Genomic DNA, 18210 nt, shown 5'->3' with positions numbered 1-18210 from the left:
TATCTCTGACCCTCTGCAGGTCCCTGGAGCTGCTCTGAAGGGAAATGCAAAGAGAAGAAAGCACTCCAATCTCATTGACACAACTCCCTTCCTTCAGCAAGCTATATATATATTTATTTTATAGCCATTTGAACAGCGGAGAGTTTGACAATAGTGACAGCCTCAGGAATGTGCACTCTGCATTTGTTTGTGTGTGTTTCAATCCCTCCAGCTTGACTCTTCCACTCATCGTCTTGGAATACCCATCATCGTGCTCTTTTTAAACAAAGCAGCACATCGAAATACCTCTCCCATGGGTTTCCCATGAGTGTCACACCTTGACATTCCCAACCTGGCAGCGCAGGAGACATGACTCAAACTGGAGGAGTTATTATCAAGCACTGAGCTGCAAAGAACTGCTGATACCTTTACGCCAACAGCCAGCAAATCAGCATCAGCAGGGCTTCATTAAACTGTTGGTGTGACCTGCATTTCTTTCCCATTTTTGCTGTTTTTTTTTTTTTTCTTTAACCCTTTTCTCAGAAAAAAATTACAAATTCTCTCTACTTTTTGAGACAGGACCTCGATCCCCAGGAGCCTGAATTAGGGCGCTGTGAGGGATGAGGATCTTGATCCTGTGTGCCTCGCTGCCAGGGCTTACAGGAAGCAAAACAGGAGAAAAAAGTGGGAACTAGCTTTGCTGGTGTCCCAACGAAGCTCAGCGAGGTGGGAAAGGACATTGCAGAGCGACAGCCTCGGGCAGCCGAGGTGGCTGTTTGCCAGGCTGGACTGAGGCACTGTGTCTTTGCCAAAACAATTGAGCTGTACTAATAAAATTCCCTGTGTAAAAAAATATATCTATAAATCACGCCTTAGTAAGAACAATGCAGCTGCTAACAGGGCTGGATGTGGCCAAACAAAATGCTCTAACGCTCTCTAACCCAATGTGGAGCTGTGACGACTTTCTTTGCAAAGAGTGACTCTAGTGGAACGTGCGCGCGCGTGCGTGCATATGTACATGTACACATACACATACCTATAGCTTTATAATCCTGCTGCCAAGGGGTAAGACCCAGGTGGCGGGTGGATGGGCAGGGGGAGGCCCCCGCCACTACACGATCATGAACTGGCAGATGTAGGGCAGCCGCTCTTTGCACTTCTTGTCGAACCACTTGCCCACCGCGGCCCCCGACAAGGCCGCACAGTTTTCCAGCTTGCCGCCGTCAGGCTGGGTGGTGATTTCAGTCTCCCAGTTCTTGTAGCGGATGGGGCCGCCCGTCATGTCGACCCACTTGCCCTCTGCTGCCATGTCATTGAGGCCCAGCCAGATCTCCACCTCAGAGCCAATGCTCTTGCGCATGTAGTCGTAGAGGGCGTCGTTCTCCTCCCCATTCTGGGGGGTGCTGAGCGTGCCCCCCTGCAAGATGCAGTTTTCACTGGCCTCGTGGTACGTCTTGATCTCCGAAAACGCAAGGAAGCATTTTAGGTGAATTTTGGTGCCTTTCAGGCAAACTGAGAGGTTACCAAAAAAAAACAGGACAAAAAGAAAGAAAGCGAATTAATTCGTTTTATAAAAGCGTGCCCAGGAAGAGGCAGCAGCAGCAGCAATCACAGCAGCCACACTACAGACTTAATTTATTAGGCTGCACAGCGATCCTTGGCAGCACGGGAATCCCAGGGGTCTCTCCCTCCTGTGCAGGACTCAAGCCCTCCCCGTCTGCAAACCATGAGGAAAAATGGACCTGGGGGTGCCCCCATCACCCTCCTGGGCTCTGCTGCTGCCATGGTCCTCCTGCCCCTTCCCTTGGCCTTGCTCTTCCCCAGCTGCTGCTACTCTTCCTCTGACAAACTGGTTGGAGCCAAGGCTTGAGATGGGTGCTGACGGGTGTTCGAGTGTTTTGGGAAAAAGTTTGCAATTCCAATTCAATCATCATAATTATGCAAGCATGAGAAAAAAAATGTCTTTTTTAACAGGCTTTGATCAGAAGTGTTGTGCTTGCCTAGTTTGAAGTATTCAGAAGAAATTTCTACTTGCATCTGATTTTATTGTTAAGAATAGCTATTTACTTCATTTTTCCTTTAAGCTCTAAACCCTGAGAGTGCAGGGTACTTGGGCCAAACAATAACTAATCAGAGCCATGCATTAATATCCAAACCAATTACATCTCAATGAATGTAAGTTTGGCTCTAAAGTCTTGATTTTGCTTGTGTTCATTTTCTTTTAAGGAGAGCGTTCTCCTTAACTTGCATTTTCATTGCATTTCTGTTTCATGTTCTGCAAATCCCTCTCCTACCAACATTGCTGGAGTTCACACAATAACCACGGAGCATGGCTGGAAGATGGACATTTTGGTACTGTCCTCTGTGTGTGTTCAATGAAGCGTGGTGGGACTTGCTTCCTGTGAGGTTCCCTGGGCAATACCATAGTATGTATAACAGACCAGGTCACCATGTCACTGGGGTTCAGACAGAAGAGTAAACTGCATTTTATTAGAGACCAATCCATTTTATCCATCCCTCTGATTCATAAAGTAAAATGAACATCTGGCTTAGTGTCATAGAAATATCCATAGCTGTACAAATGTGAAGCTCTAACACATAAAGCGGGGCCACACACTCTCATCATTAACCGTCTGAGGAGCTCCATCTGCCTGGAGGAACTGCAGCGAGCCCCCACTCTCTCTCCCCACAATAGACTCCTTGTCGTGGGGTGCTTGGGCATGTCTTGTCAAAACATGTGGACCAATTGTAGTCGCTTGCTAAGCAGCGAGTCCTTTACCTGTCTGGAGTGCTTGCTTTTCCTTCAGTAGAGCAACCTCTTGAGAGATGTTGTCAATCATGGCCTTCAGATCTTCAATCATTTTAAGGCTCACACTATCTGTTGGAGAAGGCAAGGGAGGAGCGTGAACATTGGCCCTGTCCCTGGAGGATGCAGCTGAAGCTGTTCCTATCATCAAAACTCCCTGTTACGCTGCCCTTAGAGAAAGACAAACAAAAGGGATCCACAAAGTCAACACCTGTGTCCCCTTTCATATCCATCAGAATGAGCGTTTGCTCACTAGCCTGGTTCCACTGGCAGCCCAGTTTTCTCAGATGGGGTTTCAGGGCTTTGTGATGGAGGGGGTCTCCCCTTGGGCTGCTGCTGCAGTGCTGGGGAAAGGGGGGCGGTCACACACCAGTGTTGCAAGGTGCAGGCTTGTCTCTGGAGTCCCTGTGTAGGGCACTTGCCTTGAGTGGTGCTGCACCAGGGTTAAGCTCCCAAAATGCAGGAGGGCACCATCTGATGCTGCCCCTCCTAAGCAGGAGTCCTGCCACACACGAGTGTTTTGTGGGGGATTTAAAGCTGCTGCTGAATAGGTTTTATTTTTTTAAAATCCCTCAAAAACAGGCCCTCTCTCCCTCTATTTGCAGCACACCCTCCTGTCTTTCCTTAAGCATCCTAGCACAAAATTTTGTCTTTATGCAGTCCTTAGTCCGCCCTCATGGGTGCGTTGGTAGGAAAGCTCCTGCTCACTGGGTTGATGCTCAGCAGGAAGAGGCTGGAAGGGCTGTGGTACCTCTGATAGATCCGCCCCTGCACCGCCAGCCACTCCATCCCTCAGCCCACCAACCACGCCATCCCTCAGGCCATCACAGCTGCCTCTGCCTTCAGCATCCCCTGTGCAGGTACCCAAAAACTGGCAAGAGCTGTTCTCCTGCTATGAGAAGATGCCTCCTTGGCTGCGTAGTTGGTTGCTGCCTGATACTAAATCCTACATCCTGCTCAGTGTGTTGCTTCTGCAAGAGCTCCAGCCACCTATTAATCATACTTGGATTTCTCCTGTCTAGGAACAAAAGGACCATTATGCCTTGGAGGTAGTGGGAGATTGAGGTGTTTGTATTCCTTACACTATCTCTGCTGCTCCTATTGCTTTGCCTGGCCTGGTGTAAGCACCTGGTGGTTCTCATGGGGTGAAAGGACAGGAGACAATTTTCCCATGAAGGCAATAGGATGGGCTTCCTCGAGGGTCAAAGAGGTGGGGAGCTGAGGCAACACGCCAGGTAAATGGGGAAGCAGCTTGGATGCAGACCAAAACCACAAGCCCAAAGATTAGATGGTGCCATGAATATGAAAATCCAGACATATCAGAAGGAGGTCATTAAGCTGCTTTACACATTGCTCAATTAACTTCAATGGGTTCACTTAACATTGAGGCACTAGTTACTATTTTGCTGCATTTGATGAGAACATTTTGTGGGAAACGGCTAATTAATGCTGGTTTTTTTTTCCATGCAAGCTAGTCTTGCAGCAGAACAAATATCCCTTAAGTTTAAATAACACCCAAGGGCCATGGCAGGACACTGATTCTTGCTGGGGCAGCTCCTTATGTTGTTCCAGCCAGGTTTGCTAGTGGGCTCCCATCTAGAGGGTCCCTGCTACGCAAGGTGATACATCTCTGTGACAACTACCTAAGTGTCCTGTCCCTTTTCCCTTGTTTCCAAGCCCTGGGCCACAAGGGGGTTCCTTCATCAGCTCATTCACCGGGACGTCGTGGGGGAGAACCAAGAGTGGTTAATTTGCGCTTCAGCTACAAAGCAAGTACCGCAGCTGCATCAACATCAAGTTTTCTATTGAGTTGCCAGAGGTTTTTTTCTCTGCGCTGTCATTTCCTCAGGGCTGGCCTCCTGAAGCCCCTGATCAAGGCTATTACAGCTTGGGTTTGCTGGGACTGAAGCCAGCATGGGGGCTGCCAGCGCTGCCCATGGGAGCTGGAGCAGGTTCTTGCGTGGTTAACCGTGAGCTGCAGGATTAAGCGCGGGCAGAGGTGAGGTGAAAGGGAGACTCACAAAAGGATGTGGGTCACAATAGTCTGTTGGTCTGAAAGCCTGGTCAGTAATGTATTCAATGCTGCAAGTGGAGCTCTTGCATGTTTTTCTTTGTCCTAATTATACAATGAATAACAACAAAATCCCTCTGTAATTCATTTTGATTATTTAACTATCCCAGTGTGATATTTGGATCTATATCTGGGTTGTTCAGCTCTGCCTGGGCAAGCATCATCCAGTTTGTTCCCATCCTAACAGGTTTCTTGTCCCTTGGCGGGGCATGCATCTCTCTGGTTCACAATGTCTGTCATCAAACCTCCCTGGCCACTGGTTTTTCTTCTGACACCAGGCATTTTCCTGAATGTCCCAGCTGGAAAAAGTCACCCCATGTTGCAGTCTGTCCCCAGATCAGAGCAGGGGACTGAACACCCTCACCCTGAGTTTGTATAAGTGTAAATGTTCACTGACATTTTCTGTGAAGAGCATCTGTACTCCAAGATTTACCTGTAGATTTAAGCATCCAGACTCTAATGATCAGCTCCAGTTACCTTAAAAGTACATGTGAGAGCTACACCAGAATGGTTCTCCTGTGGCCCCAGCACCTTGCCACAGCTGTGACCAAGGGGAGCCCCTCCCAAGGCCAGTGGGTTCCCAGTGTGGACCCCTGAGTTGGGAGGTGCCATCACCCGCCAGGCAGGGCTGCCATTGCCCAACACGGCTCCTGCCTCCCCTGGGCAACCCTTTGGGCGAGACCCCTGTGGCCACCAGAGGAAGGCAAATCCCATCTGCCTCCAAAACATCAAGGTTTGTGTAGAGTTTGCTGTACCGCTGGGTCTGGAAAAATCACTGGGGAGCAATTTGAGGCAGGAAAAAACCCAACAGAAGGCAAAGTAAATGTGCTATCTCAGCATTTTCTGAATGCTATGGTTCGGATTTTTCATATTGAACCAGCACCATATTGTGTTCTGAAGCAGATCCAAATGTAAACAATAATTACAAAAAAAAAAAAAAAAAATATAAAAAGATAAAAAACTTGGCGTGAATTATCATTTTCTTTTCTAACATTTGTGGTTTGGCTGTGCAGACTGAAAAAAAATAAATCCAGCCAAACACCCCAACGCTCCAGTGGCTTCACCCTGCTCAACCTTCCCTGGTGAAGGGCACGGGGTGAGCTGGCACAGGGGGTGCTGGGGGCCTGGGATGGGATGGGGCCATCCTGCCCTCCCTCAGGGCAGGAGCAGTGGAGCCCCAGCCCCTGCGGCTTGAATGTTGCAAGAGGTTGGGGGCAAAAAGGAACTCTGTGGGGGATTTTTAGTGCTTTCCCCCCTCTTTCTCCACCCTCTGATGTTGGTAAAAATCAGAAAAAAAGGTAACCAAGAAATGCTGGAAGTTTCCAGTGAAGGAAGGGTGGCTGACCTGCCACGAGGCTGGATGCAGCTGGCCAAAAATTGCCAAGTTTGGGGTTTTCTTTTCCCCAAAGAAAACTTGACCTCTCCTTTGAAAAGAATCCTGGAAGCTCTCAAGAAAAACTGACACCAGCTGTTTGAGATGGCTTGATTTTCAGAAAAAAAAAAAGCTTGCTCCCTTCCCTCTGACAAATGTGTTTAAATTGGAGACAAATTTTCCTGTCAAAAGCGATTTTTCTCCCACCATCTGACTTTTCTCCAACCACTTGATTTTTCTCTCACTTGCTTTCACCAGTGGGTTACAAACAGCAGTTCCAGTGACATGGGGAAAAATAAGATTTCTCTAAAAAACTCATTTCTCTTTCCTGCTACATCCATTAAGTGCACCACATGTATATATCCTGTGCCGGCCCAAGGAGGTATTTTTGCTCTAGAAAACAGCCACATGGAACAAGCAGCTATGCAGTGATTTTGTAGGAAGAACTAATGGCAGAAAAAGGAGAATTTTCTCAAGGATGGGATCAGATGAAAATAGCCGCTGGGCAAGCGTAGCGAGCAGCCCAGCCAAGTGAATTCCTGGGATGCTTCTTCCTTGCTCCCAGCTTTGTTCCAAGCAGGAAAGCACCCACCAGAAATGGTCCAAGCCCATGCAACAGCATCAGACATCGGTCACATCAGGCAGGCTCACACGCTGCCAGGTGTAATAAGAACCGCTTCCTTACCTGCCTTCTCCTAGAATTGATGTGCATTGGGTCAGAGGGAAAAAGAATGGGACAGTAGCAAGAGAAAGAGAAGAGAAAAAAACCCACCACACTAGGGAAAAGAAAATTTAGGCAACTTTTTATGCACATTGCCCTCTGGTAAGCCTGAGTAGTTGAAGCTCGTGTAGGGCTTGACATGCACCCCGGGCGAGTGTTGTAAAATGAAGATTCATGTTGATATTTAGTGGATTACATATGATCTGCCCTCTCTTGTCTCCTAATTTACAACAGCAGCCTGTCATCTGCCGCTTATTTGCTTCTGAAAAATGAATGAGGATGGGCAGGGAGTCATAGAAAAGGAGATTTTAGCAGAGGAAAAGTTTGGGGTGAACCTTGGAGATAACACAGAAAAATATGTTACCCTCTGAAGTTCAGACCGAGCTGTCCCATCAAATTTATTCAAGGTAGGAACATGCCGAAAACACTTCCATTTCCTTGCTATTTTATGGAATCATTCCCACAGGGAGAAAAGAACAAATAGACACCTTATTAGGCTTTTAGATGCTTTTTTTAAAGTTTCATTAGAACACGGTATGGTAATTGCATTCCCCCACAAGCCCCACCAGTTTTCCTCACTGGGACGGTGCCACCGCTCCTTACCTTTCTTGGAAGCTGCTGGTTTTGGCCGGAATTTGTTGTTTTCCTGGCCGGAGACCTGGGCGAGGGAGAGGAGGCAGAGGAGCAGGCAGGCTCCCCAGAGTGCCATTCTGCTGCTGTCTGTCCGTCCGTCCGTCGCCGAGTGGAGTCTGCCCTCAGACAGACAGCTGAACACCGGCTTGGATCAGAAAAGGCTCTCCCAGAAAGCCGCCCGCTGAGCCCCGGCCAGAGGCAGCCTCCCGGCCCCGGGGGGGCTCAGGCGGCCCCAGCCAAGGCTGAAAACATCCCAGCGGGTTTGCATTTCTTAGCGTGCTGCTTGTTTTTGTTAAGGGAAAAAAAAATAATGGAGAGAAAGAAGGGAATGAATCTACTGAAAGTCTGCTAAACTAAACATAAGGCTGTGGAATGATTTCCTATGGATCTTAGCAAAATGCTGTGGGTTTGGTCTCATTTGTCGGCTCAGCGCACATGAGATGGAGTTTGGGTGGCCGAGGGAACAGAAGGGGGCCAGCAGCTGCAGAGGGAGCATGTGGGGGCCCAAGCACCCCCACCATGGTGTGATGCCAGGCCCGCACGGGGATTTCTGGTTTATCCCCCTGCCAGAGGCTCCTGCCATCCCCAGCCTCATGCAGCTGCAGGGGGGGCAGAGGGCTCTTTTTGTTCTCAAGTAGTCCTTGCTCAAAGTGGAGGACAACTCTTACACTTCAAAAAACGGCTCCACAGTGGCCTTGACGGGGTTGTCCTGCCACCATTGCTTCTCCATGGCACAGCAGCCCTGTGGTGCATGGGCTGTGCCTTTGCTCTCACCCAGCTCCCACATTTAGGCTGCAGGACAAGGCTTTGGGCCGTGCCCATGGGGAGCTGCTTGGTGGCAGTCTCCTCGCCATCTGTGGGACCTGCCTGGGGATGAGCTGGTGTTTGCTGCTGCTTTTCCTTATGTCAGTGGCTGAGGAGGGACGGTGGCTCCCAGCCCTAGGCTCAAATCACCAGTTCTGGGGTGGTCCTGGTGTAAATCACTCACCTCATGGCGATTCCCATCCTAGGTGGTGAGGACAGCTGCCTTGGTCATATAGTTCCCTACCCCTATGGCAATTTTGCAAGGACAGGGATTTCTGTGAAAATATCCTAATAAATCTCCAAGTTGTATATCACACACCTGTATTTCTGGTGGTGCTGACTGATACCACTGAGCATATTTTCTGCTGTCTTTGAACCCTTCTTGCTTATACAGTACACATGGGGCTAACTGTTCATTTCTAACAGGCCAGTCTTAGCTGGGATATAAGTCCCTGGTACAGCTAAATGTCTCCCAAAGAGAATTTCTGCTGGGGTTAGTTCTAGGGGTTGCCATGGTGCATTTCGAGTATCCCATAGAGCTCAGTTCAATGCTTTTGGCCACTTGAATCCAGAGCGTGTGCACATTCTAGTTGCTTTTCCTTTTAATGTCTGGTTCATTCTTTCTGCATGTCCTAAAGACTGCAGGTGATTTGGATTATGCAGATTCCTCTCCATTCCCAGTGATTTATACAGCTGTCTGATTACATTTGCTGCAAAATGGGTACCCCTGTCTGACCCAGTTGACTCTGGAACCCCATACCTGGGTATAATTTCTTTCAGTAAGGCTTTTATTACTCCTGTACCTGCTTTTCTTGTTAGGAAGGTTTTTACAAACCCTGATGTACTAACAAATGCTTGTATCCATTTGTAGCCAGCATATCTGTGTAATCTATTTGTAATTGCTGAAAAGGAAATTAGGCCCATGGTTGTTCTCCTAACTCTGAGTTTGGTTTGGGATTTGAGAATTTTTGGCAGGTTAGGCAGCTACTGGTGATTCTTTTTGTGGCAACATAAACCCCTGGTGCTGCCCAGCTGCAGCATTTCACTGAGACCTTGGAGGTGCCTGGGTGGCACCATCCAAGGGAGCGAGACTACTTTGGTGGCAAACATGTCCCCACTGCCAGATCATGCGGTGGCTTCATGTGCTTTTAATTTTTCTGAAAATGCTTTTGTTTCTGTAGGACAGGAAACAAAACAACAGCTCCAGAGGTTTTAACCAAACCAGAGGTCTGCTCATCATTTTGCTCTTCAGCCCTTTCCACTACCCTGTCTGGGAGCTGGAGCTATTTTGGCTCTGCCTCACCCCACCAGGCGGTGGGAAAGGGATCTTGGCCATGGCCTCTACACTCACATCTTTGTCCTGAAAGCAATCTGCAAGGGAGCTGCACTTCAGCAGACCTGGGCAAAAGCAGGGATGAAGAGAACTGGGAAGATGTTCGACCTGCTACGGCAGACATCCTGCTAAGAGGAAGGCTGTCCTGCACCTACCTGGCACCAGATCGCTTCCCCTCCTCCTCCAGCACCTTTGAGAGTCTAAACCTACAGGTGCTCTTCCAACTTAAGAAACCTGGCACACACCAGGATTGTCAATAATCCAAAGTATCTTGTGGCCAGGTCTGTTGAAGCACCAAGACACTTCATAACAGCCGGTTGATGCTTTGCACCCACCACCCTGGAGTCAGGCTGAGTATGTGGGGGTTCTTCCCTGGGGCCACCTGAGTGCTTAGGTGACTAAAATTACTTTGAAATGTGGGTTTTCGCTCAGTTTTGGGAATGTTCAGTCTTCTAAATGCTCCATAGCTGTAAAAGACAACCAGGATGACTAAGACTTGGGATGACAGGAATGCATCCCAAAGAAAGCTCTTTTCCCTCGGTTCCCGTTGCAGGGTTCCAGCCTGACTTTGGTGTAGCCCAACAGCTCCCAGAGCAGCCGTACAGCCAAAACCAAGACCACTGCCTCATTTTTTGGGTGTTGTGGTTGTTCAGCAGCTGCAGCACAAATATGTGAGTCTTTCCTGCAGGAGGAGCAGGAACAACCTAAGCGGAAGAAATTCACCTAGAGAAGACCGACAGGAATTTTGGAAAACCAAGTGCTCTGGACATCGGCCATTAGCCTTAAGCCTTTCCTGAAAAATTAAGTTGCCACCCAGCACAATGTGAATCATTGGAGTTGTAGGAGCATAAAAGGTCTGAGAGAAACAGGGGTGTGGCTGGAAAAAGAGCTGCTGTTGATTTAGTTTGGCTACAGCTGTGTTACCCTCCCTTGCACTTTTGCTGAATAAGAAAAACCCTGCCCTTATATCCTACCTGAACAGAGCTCCCTTGCAGACCAAGCTCTTGAAGCCAAAGTGGAATTGGTTTGATTTCTACTCCCCTTTAACACACACACACCCAGCCCCGCTGAAATTTAAGCAAGAGAATATACATTTTGGGGATTTACTGTTCTCCTGCTTGGACTATCCCAAAATGGGATGGAGCTCAAGAGATGCCAAACACCTACATACACATACATGTTCCCTTCTCTTGACATTTGAGTAACATTTACCTATCCAAAGTCCTCTGAGTAACTCAGCACCTCCTGGTTTTCCTTGGCTCCAAATTTGCTCGCCTGCCTTTGCTTTGATTCACGTCCTGCCACACTAGTGAATAAAAATTGCTCTCTCTGCTGCACATGAAACAGCTGGCTCTGATGCGGAGGCTCACGGCGATCCCTAACCACAGGTTTCTGGGTGGTTGAGATCTGCTGGATCATTGCATTCCTCTGATTCCCCAGCTGAAACGAGAAGGGCAGGGCAGATTTCCAACAGCCTCTCTACGAGCACGGGGTCCCCACGCTGAAGGTCTGCAACCAAGGGGACCGCTTCGTGTTCCAGCCGGCAGGTTCTGTGCTGCATGCCACCATAATTTTTATTGAAAAAGAGAAAAGTGAAGAGAGGTAGACTTAAAAATCTCATTTCTGGCTGTAACACCTATTTGCAGGGGACTTCCCTGGCACTGTAAAAGCTCATGAATCCACCTGACAGGACCAAGCTGAAGTGTTGCTGAAATGGGTCCAGAACCAGGATGCTATAAGAAGGTCTTTTGGCCATACCCAGCCCACTCCCTGCCTGGGCTCCTGCTGAAGCCCGAGGCCGCAGTTCCAGTTATAATAAAGAATGAAGATATCAATGGTCCTTTGTAAATTGGCTCTTTGGACAGACATCATGCTTTTGGGATCCCGATGATTCACGCTTCTTATGTAAGGGAGGCGTGGGAGGTGGGAAGAGGTAATCCATGTTATTAGATGAACTAACAGAGCTGGAATACGGCAGCGAGGTTTCGGCCAGGCGAGCCCTGAAAGAGAAGCAGAGGAGCAGCAGCTGGGATGCTCGTTAAGCACATATAGCCCACCAGAGAGATAGGGGGCAGGCACCAAGAGAAAGAGAGCAACAGGTAATTCATGGAAAGGTTAATGAGAAGGAGAAAGGCTATAATTACACCAAGAAACCAGGTTTTTGTTCATGATTTTTTAAGTCTGTGGACTTACAAATTTTACTTCTCTATAAAAGAACTTTATTCCCTTGTTTTAAGCCTGGACACACTCCTGTTAGCTGGAAGGGAGCTGTTTTGAGATGAAAAAAAAAAGAGGACAGAAGAAAGTGTGCTTATGGAAACCATCCCACGGCCACAGGGAAGCAGTCAGAGAAGTTTACGTGGCTTTGGGAAACCCAGTAAGTAGGCTGTGATGCTGCATTTGGAAAACAAAACAGTGGCTGGAATAAGCCCACGAAAATAAGCTGGATGCTCCTGGCAATGATGCAGACCTGTGATTTCGTTCCCAGCTAGGCACGGAAACAGGCAGCAAGATCAGAGGCTATTTTGTTTCTGCTCCTAGGAAATAAGCAGGTACCGCCAAGTCAAGAAATGAGGCAGTGCCGCCATACAATGGCTGGAAAGTGGAAGGGTGAACCAGATAACAGTATTCACACAGTTATTATCAAGATCAGGAATTACCAGACCTGGCTTTTCAAAGCTAAGTTACCAGTCCAAAGGCTCCCACCACAATGCCAAATGATGCTTGCTTATTGCATACAGCCCCCTTCCTCTGGGAAGAATCCAGCGCTGACCGCAGAACAGTGGGGAGACCCATAGCGTCTTCACATGTGGGGCTGTGCAGCTTGGTGGCTTGACCTATGGCTGGGGCAGCACACTGGGTTTCATACCTCTGCTGCCTTGGTCAAATCCACTCTTCAGGATGGAGGATCTGTGTCTCAGCGCACCACAGGAACTCCAAGCAGGCAGAGGAGAGAAACAGCGGTGGACAGTAAAATACATGCTGCGAGGAAGTGGGGCAAACAGAAGAAAATGTCTGGTATTAATTCGCCGCTGCGCGAACTCGTGCTGGCGTCATTCCTGATTTCCACCAGCATAAACAACATCAGAACAGGTTAAAATGGAAAGAGCTGAATCTATGGATCATTGTTTTTGAGACCAATTGAAAAGGAATGCGATAATAGTTCAGGAAAGGGTGGTTTTCATAAGGACAATGATGTGGAAAACCAAGGAATCAGCACTTTGCCAAAATGTTATCCCCAGCACCAACTTTAGGAAACTGGCTCTGAGCCTAAGGAGGGAGCCTTCCCATCACATCCCATGGCAAGCATGGCTCAAATCTCTACTCCATGCTCACCAAGCAGCACAGGACAGAAGGATCTGCACTAAAAGAGATCCTTGGGCCTTAAACCAGAACCAAATGTGAAGAACTTGAGTTCAAGGGCTACCAGATGCTCAAAATCCTCATGCTTCCAAAAGGAGCTGCATCAAGGGACTCACCCCTGCTTCTGTTTGGAGCATGCAGCTCCTATGGGCTCAGGATAAACCTGTCTTCACTGCTTTTCTTGTCCTCCATGTCCCAAAGTCTGACCAGCCAAAGGAAAACCATAGTCAAGTGTCTAAATCTAAAATCAAAAGTCCAGAGAAACTCCTAATTGTGTAGGTTTGCTGAGCAGGCTGCAGGAAACTGCTTGTCTCAGCATCAGCTCAAGTGAAGGCGCCGTTGAAATTAAAGTCAGTATTTTAGGACTGGCAAGCAGACAGCAGTTCTGCCAGCTTATGATCTTGTGGCATGTCATTCTCACCTCTGAGTGACTGGTTTGCTTTCAAATGGCTGTGGATGCTGGATTAGGGATTGTAAGAGAATTTTGGCATCAGCCTTGTGAATTTCTTCATTTTTTTCAATTCATAGAAAAGGTTGATTGATCAGACAGCAGGAAAAAAGCAACCCATGCCCTTGAAAAACCTCATCAGATTGAAGTTGGTCTCTGTGGGGAAAGAAGTAGGATTCAGATCATGACTTTTCAACTCACAGGTTTCCAACCCTGGGAATACCAAAAGCTACTATTTGCCAAAAACACAGCAAAAACACGTAGTGAGATCATTCCTCTGGAAGAGAGGGCCTGCAGGCTGGTGGCTACAAGCACCTCCAAAGCCCATGCACAAATGGCTTGGCTGCAGTCTCCACCATGCCAGCTGGGTGGAGAAGGGCCTCTGTATGTCCAGAAGTGGATGACATTTCATGTCCTTTTTCCCCTCCCAAGGCATTAGCCTAGGGGCCAGAGTAACTATGATCTTCTCAGTCTAAAGCAGGGAGATCAAATGTGGTCTACAAATGCCATGACATGAAGAGTCAGGGGCACCTGTGCTGCTCATCTTACCCAAATCTTGAGAATAGGATAGCAACAGCGAAGCTCAGAGGTTAATCACAGCCTTACTCAAAAGTGTTCCAGTTGATGAAATTGAGGTTAAAAGCAACACCAGGGAGTCATTAACAGCAGCACGTTTGAGATCTTAACTTTCCTTTGCTGGAACAGCAAAAAGGTCTTTATTACCAAATAGCTAGAAATGCAGCTGATCCAAGGAAAAACTGAGGCACTGCAGTCTCTCTGTGAGGAGATGGGTACCAAAGCACCTGGCCGTGGCTGAGCACTATAACTGGGAGTCCAGGGCTTCATCAAAGGAAAAGGAGCAAAGGATGAGGCATTTAAAGTACCAGCCTGAAAACAGTTCCTGGTAGCTGCCCCCCTGACAGCAGGGAGGCACAGCTAACAGGAGCAACCACCTACTGCCTTGGAGGGAACAGCTGTCTCACAGCAGTGGGGAGTGCTAACAGGCACAAATGTAGCAGGACGCAATGGGTTGGGAGCAGGGAGAACAGGACCATGGAGGCTGAAGAGCTTCTGTCCCAGTTGCAGGACTGCTCTTGCACTTTGCTCAAGTGTGCTAAAGGAAAGGAGGGAACAATGCTCTCTTCTAAGGTGTTACCAAGTCATGATGATGTCTTCCCCCTGCTCTGGGTCTCAGTGGCTGCCTACTACATGCATAGCAAAACAGTGCCACAGCAGGGCTGGAGAACATCCCACTGCTGAGGGGGCGGTGGCATCTGCTGACTGTGCTGAAGCAAGTTTTTGTGTTCAGTTTTGGGCCCCTCACTACAGGAAAGATATTGAAGTGCTGGAGAGAGTTCAGAGAAGGGCAAGGACGCTGGCGAATAGTCCAGAGCACAAGTCCTATGAGGAGCAGCTAAGGGAACTGGGGCTGTTTAGCCTGGAGAAAAGGATGCTGAGAGGAAGACCTTATCGCTGTCTACAACTACCTGAAAGAAGGTTGTAGCATGGAGGGTGTTGGTCTCTTCTCCTAAGTAGCAAGTGATAGGACGAGAGGAAATGGCCTCAAGTTGTGCCAGGGGAGGTTTAGATTGAATATTAGGAAAAAATTCTTCATGGAAAGGGTTTTCAGGCATTGGGACAGGCTGCTCAGGGAAGTGGTGAAGTCACCATCCCTGGAGGTGTTTAAAAGATGCACAGATGAGGTACTTAGGGACATGATTTAGTGCCAGAGTTAGGTTATGGTTGGGCTTGATGATCTTGAGGGTCTCTTCAAATCTAAATGGTTCCATGATTCTATTCTATAAAGCCCAACTGCAGGTGGCATGGCCCCTCTCCTCCGCACAGCCTAAACTACCCCCAGGGCAGAACAAATTCTCTCCTTCCCAATCTACACAATTGCAATACTGAACAGCTACTGTAGTTGCAAAAACATGGGCTGACAGGATTCCTGCCCTTGGCAAATCTGCTGTGCATCACGCTGAGCGTGAACACAGATCTAAAGCAACAGGAGAAGCAAACCAGCCAGGTCCTCTTACTTGCAGCCTAGTACTCTCCTGCTTCAAGGGGACTGTCCCTGTCAAACAGACTTTTAGGCTGGGATACATGCAGGAAGTGAAAAAAAAATGCAGGATGCTTTTTAGGCAACACAAGTAGAAGCCTAGCCTAGCAGGAGTTGCTAGACTCTTCATCTCTAATACACAGCTTTCAGCCTCTCGGTACTCCCAGCAGAGGCAATTAATTTCTGGGACAAACACAGAGCTATCCTGTTCCACAGATGTTTCCTCTTAGTTCTACTGGACTTGAGTCAATGAAAACGTGGCAATATCTGCACAGCAACACATGGAACTTTCCACCAGCCCAGATGGGAACAGGAGTAGTCTCAGCTGAAGCCTCTATTAAAACTCTAACTGCTATTTTTGTTTGGGATGGAAAGGAGGGGTTAAAGAGAGCCAAGAAAATAGAAATGGGCAGCATAGCCCTTAGCATGCCTGAGAAACACAATCTCAAATATTTCTTGGCAGATGTAGTATGAACCGGGAGAGCTGTAGGCCCTTTTGCCCCTGTCAGAGCTTTGTTTATCCATTTGGGATATGGGTTGGTGGCAGCAAACCTCCAGGGGCAGCCAAGCCCAACCAGCAGCTGCATGATACTTTTGGCCAGGCTCATTATTTATATCTCAGTGGGCAGAAGCAGTCCCAGTCTGAACTGGGGTCACACTCTACCCCACTGCTTTTCAATGCCAACAGATGGGATGTTGTGAGTGTGGAAGGAATAGGACCTTCTGAAGACCACACCCTCTCATTTGCTCTGTGCCTGCTTATACAGCTACAGAAACTCCAGAGGGAGGACATGTATGGTTAGAGGAGGCTCTGCAGATACCTGCACCACGTTAATTGACAGTGACAGTCTCAGAAAGTGCTTGGTACCAAGTATTTTGTGACCAGGGTAGCTCTTTTTGTATACACAGCTGATGCACAGGTTTCCGTGCTGGCAGCAGACACGGATGCTCAGGTAGCAAGAGTTTGCTTTTTAGGTATCTTGAGCATATAGCCTAGATCTCAGATGGGCTAAATATTTATCATCCTCAGCAAGAAGTGGAAAGGGAATGCAAATATATTCACCTCCACAGAGGTGTCAGTTAACATGCTTGAAACACACTAATGTTTCTTCCTCCCCCATCTCAGGTCTCTTAACAAATGATTTAAAATTACAAGGATCTGGATAAGGGACACGAAGCATCTTAAGTGATGTAACTTGCAAAACGCTTGGAGAATCTTCAGCTGGAAGGCTATGTAGAAATACACTGTTATTACCATGTTACAAGATTCAACCTGGAAGTAACTCTGGGCAGCCTTTTGGTATCCAACCACAGATCTGTAATAAACCAGGCAACAGCTACTCAGAGAATGGCTGTGGTTAAACTTACAATCCTCATTTAGAGTAACCATTTTCTGAAACATTAAACAATACATGACCGAAAAAAACCAACCACTGCCTGTGGTAAGTCTAGGGTACCATAAATGGTCTTTCTCCCTTCAGTTTTCTTTCTTTCTACATTCTTAAAAGTAGCTTTGTGCAGCAAGGAATAGATCACAGCTGCAGTAAAGGTGAGGTCAGGTTAGTCTTTGCTTCACATGGAATAACTCTACTGGAGTGATTAAGAATCATATATATAATCATTGTCACTTGTCTGTATTACTATGTAGCACTATCATAACATACTTAAGGTTCTGAACAAATCCCACTGCTTCAAAACAGACATCTTGGGCAAATTTTGAGGGACTTTTTCTTTTTAACCTCACTGCTTAGGATGGAATGGAACAGAACAGAATAGAATAGAATAGTGGCTACACATACCCGAAATACATAGTATTGTGTGAGCTCCAGGAAAAGGGCTGAAGAGATGTGGGGACCTTAGGTACACTATGTATTTCAATGCAATCGTGATTATTAATTTGAGATGCAATATGTTTTGTGCTATATCTACAGCTCTCCTTCAGCAAAAACCTTCCTGTTCTTCCCACCAAACACATTCCAGACAAAAAAAAAAAAAAAATGTTCTTAACCTGATATTAGGAAATTAAAAAGAAAATTCAGAAAACACTGTGTAAGTAAGAGCTAAATGATTCCTGGACTATTGTAATAACTTTTCCCATAATGTTTGTTCAAAATTACCCTTCTAACGCTTGCAGTTGAAATATCATATTCTTGAAAATCAACTTTTTCCTTTTACTTCTTCTGTCTGTTCTATCTTCCTATCCTGCCAAATAAATAGATCTTTGCTGGGCCAGCCAATTTATGCAGGGAGGGAATCCACTGCTCTGAAGACCTGATGATACAACTCGATCACATACCTTACCTGCCACCTTCTGTCTTTCCCTGTAAAGGATGGTTACTGACAGTCATTACGCTTTTCCAGCTGAATTACCACACTCCTAAAAAATTAACTTCTTTTCCCTTCTTCTTAGCTACTGTGAGAGGTTTTGGCTAGGTTACTATTGTACCTGTTGTCCAAAGGCATAGGCAGAGCCCTAGTAAGCAAAGAAATCTCAGTTTAAAATAGGACCTAGAAACTTCAGACCGTGTTGTATTTATAGTAAAATATAACCACATTTTATTCAAAGAAAAGTAAGATAATTTGAAGGAAGACTTCCAGAAAGTGCTGTTCTCATCTGGCTG

General features: G+C 47.2%; 1 protein-coding gene across 2 annotated transcripts; it reads right to left on the bottom strand.

The window, feature by feature from the left end:
• Positions 1-1090: 1090 nt before the first annotated feature.
• On the bottom strand, positions 1091-7658 carry CLEC3B (C-type lectin domain family 3 member B; the record flags this gene model as incomplete). 2 transcript variants are annotated; one of them, XM_080339317.1, is made up of 3 exons in its annotated part: positions 1091-1491; positions 2759-2853; positions 7543-7658. In XM_080339317.1, the coding sequence occupies 3 exons, from the start codon at positions 7656-7658 to the stop codon at positions 1091-1093; spliced, it is 612 nt and encodes a 203-aa protein (XP_080195443.1). The 2 variants fall into 2 exon arrangements, with proteins under 2 accessions (XP_080195443.1, XP_080195444.1); XM_080339318.1 differs by having other exon boundaries at positions 2759-2857; positions 7553-7658.
• Between the last annotated feature and the right edge of the window lie 10552 nt (positions 7659-18210).

The sequence above is a fragment of the Nesoenas mayeri genome (genome assembly GCF_963082525.1).
Source record: "Nesoenas mayeri genome assembly, chromosome: 2".
Lineage (NCBI taxonomy): Eukaryota > Metazoa > Chordata > Aves > Columbiformes > Columbidae > Nesoenas > Nesoenas mayeri.
Note: the sequence above shows the minus strand (reverse complement) of the source record. Positions and strands in the feature narration are given on the sequence as shown.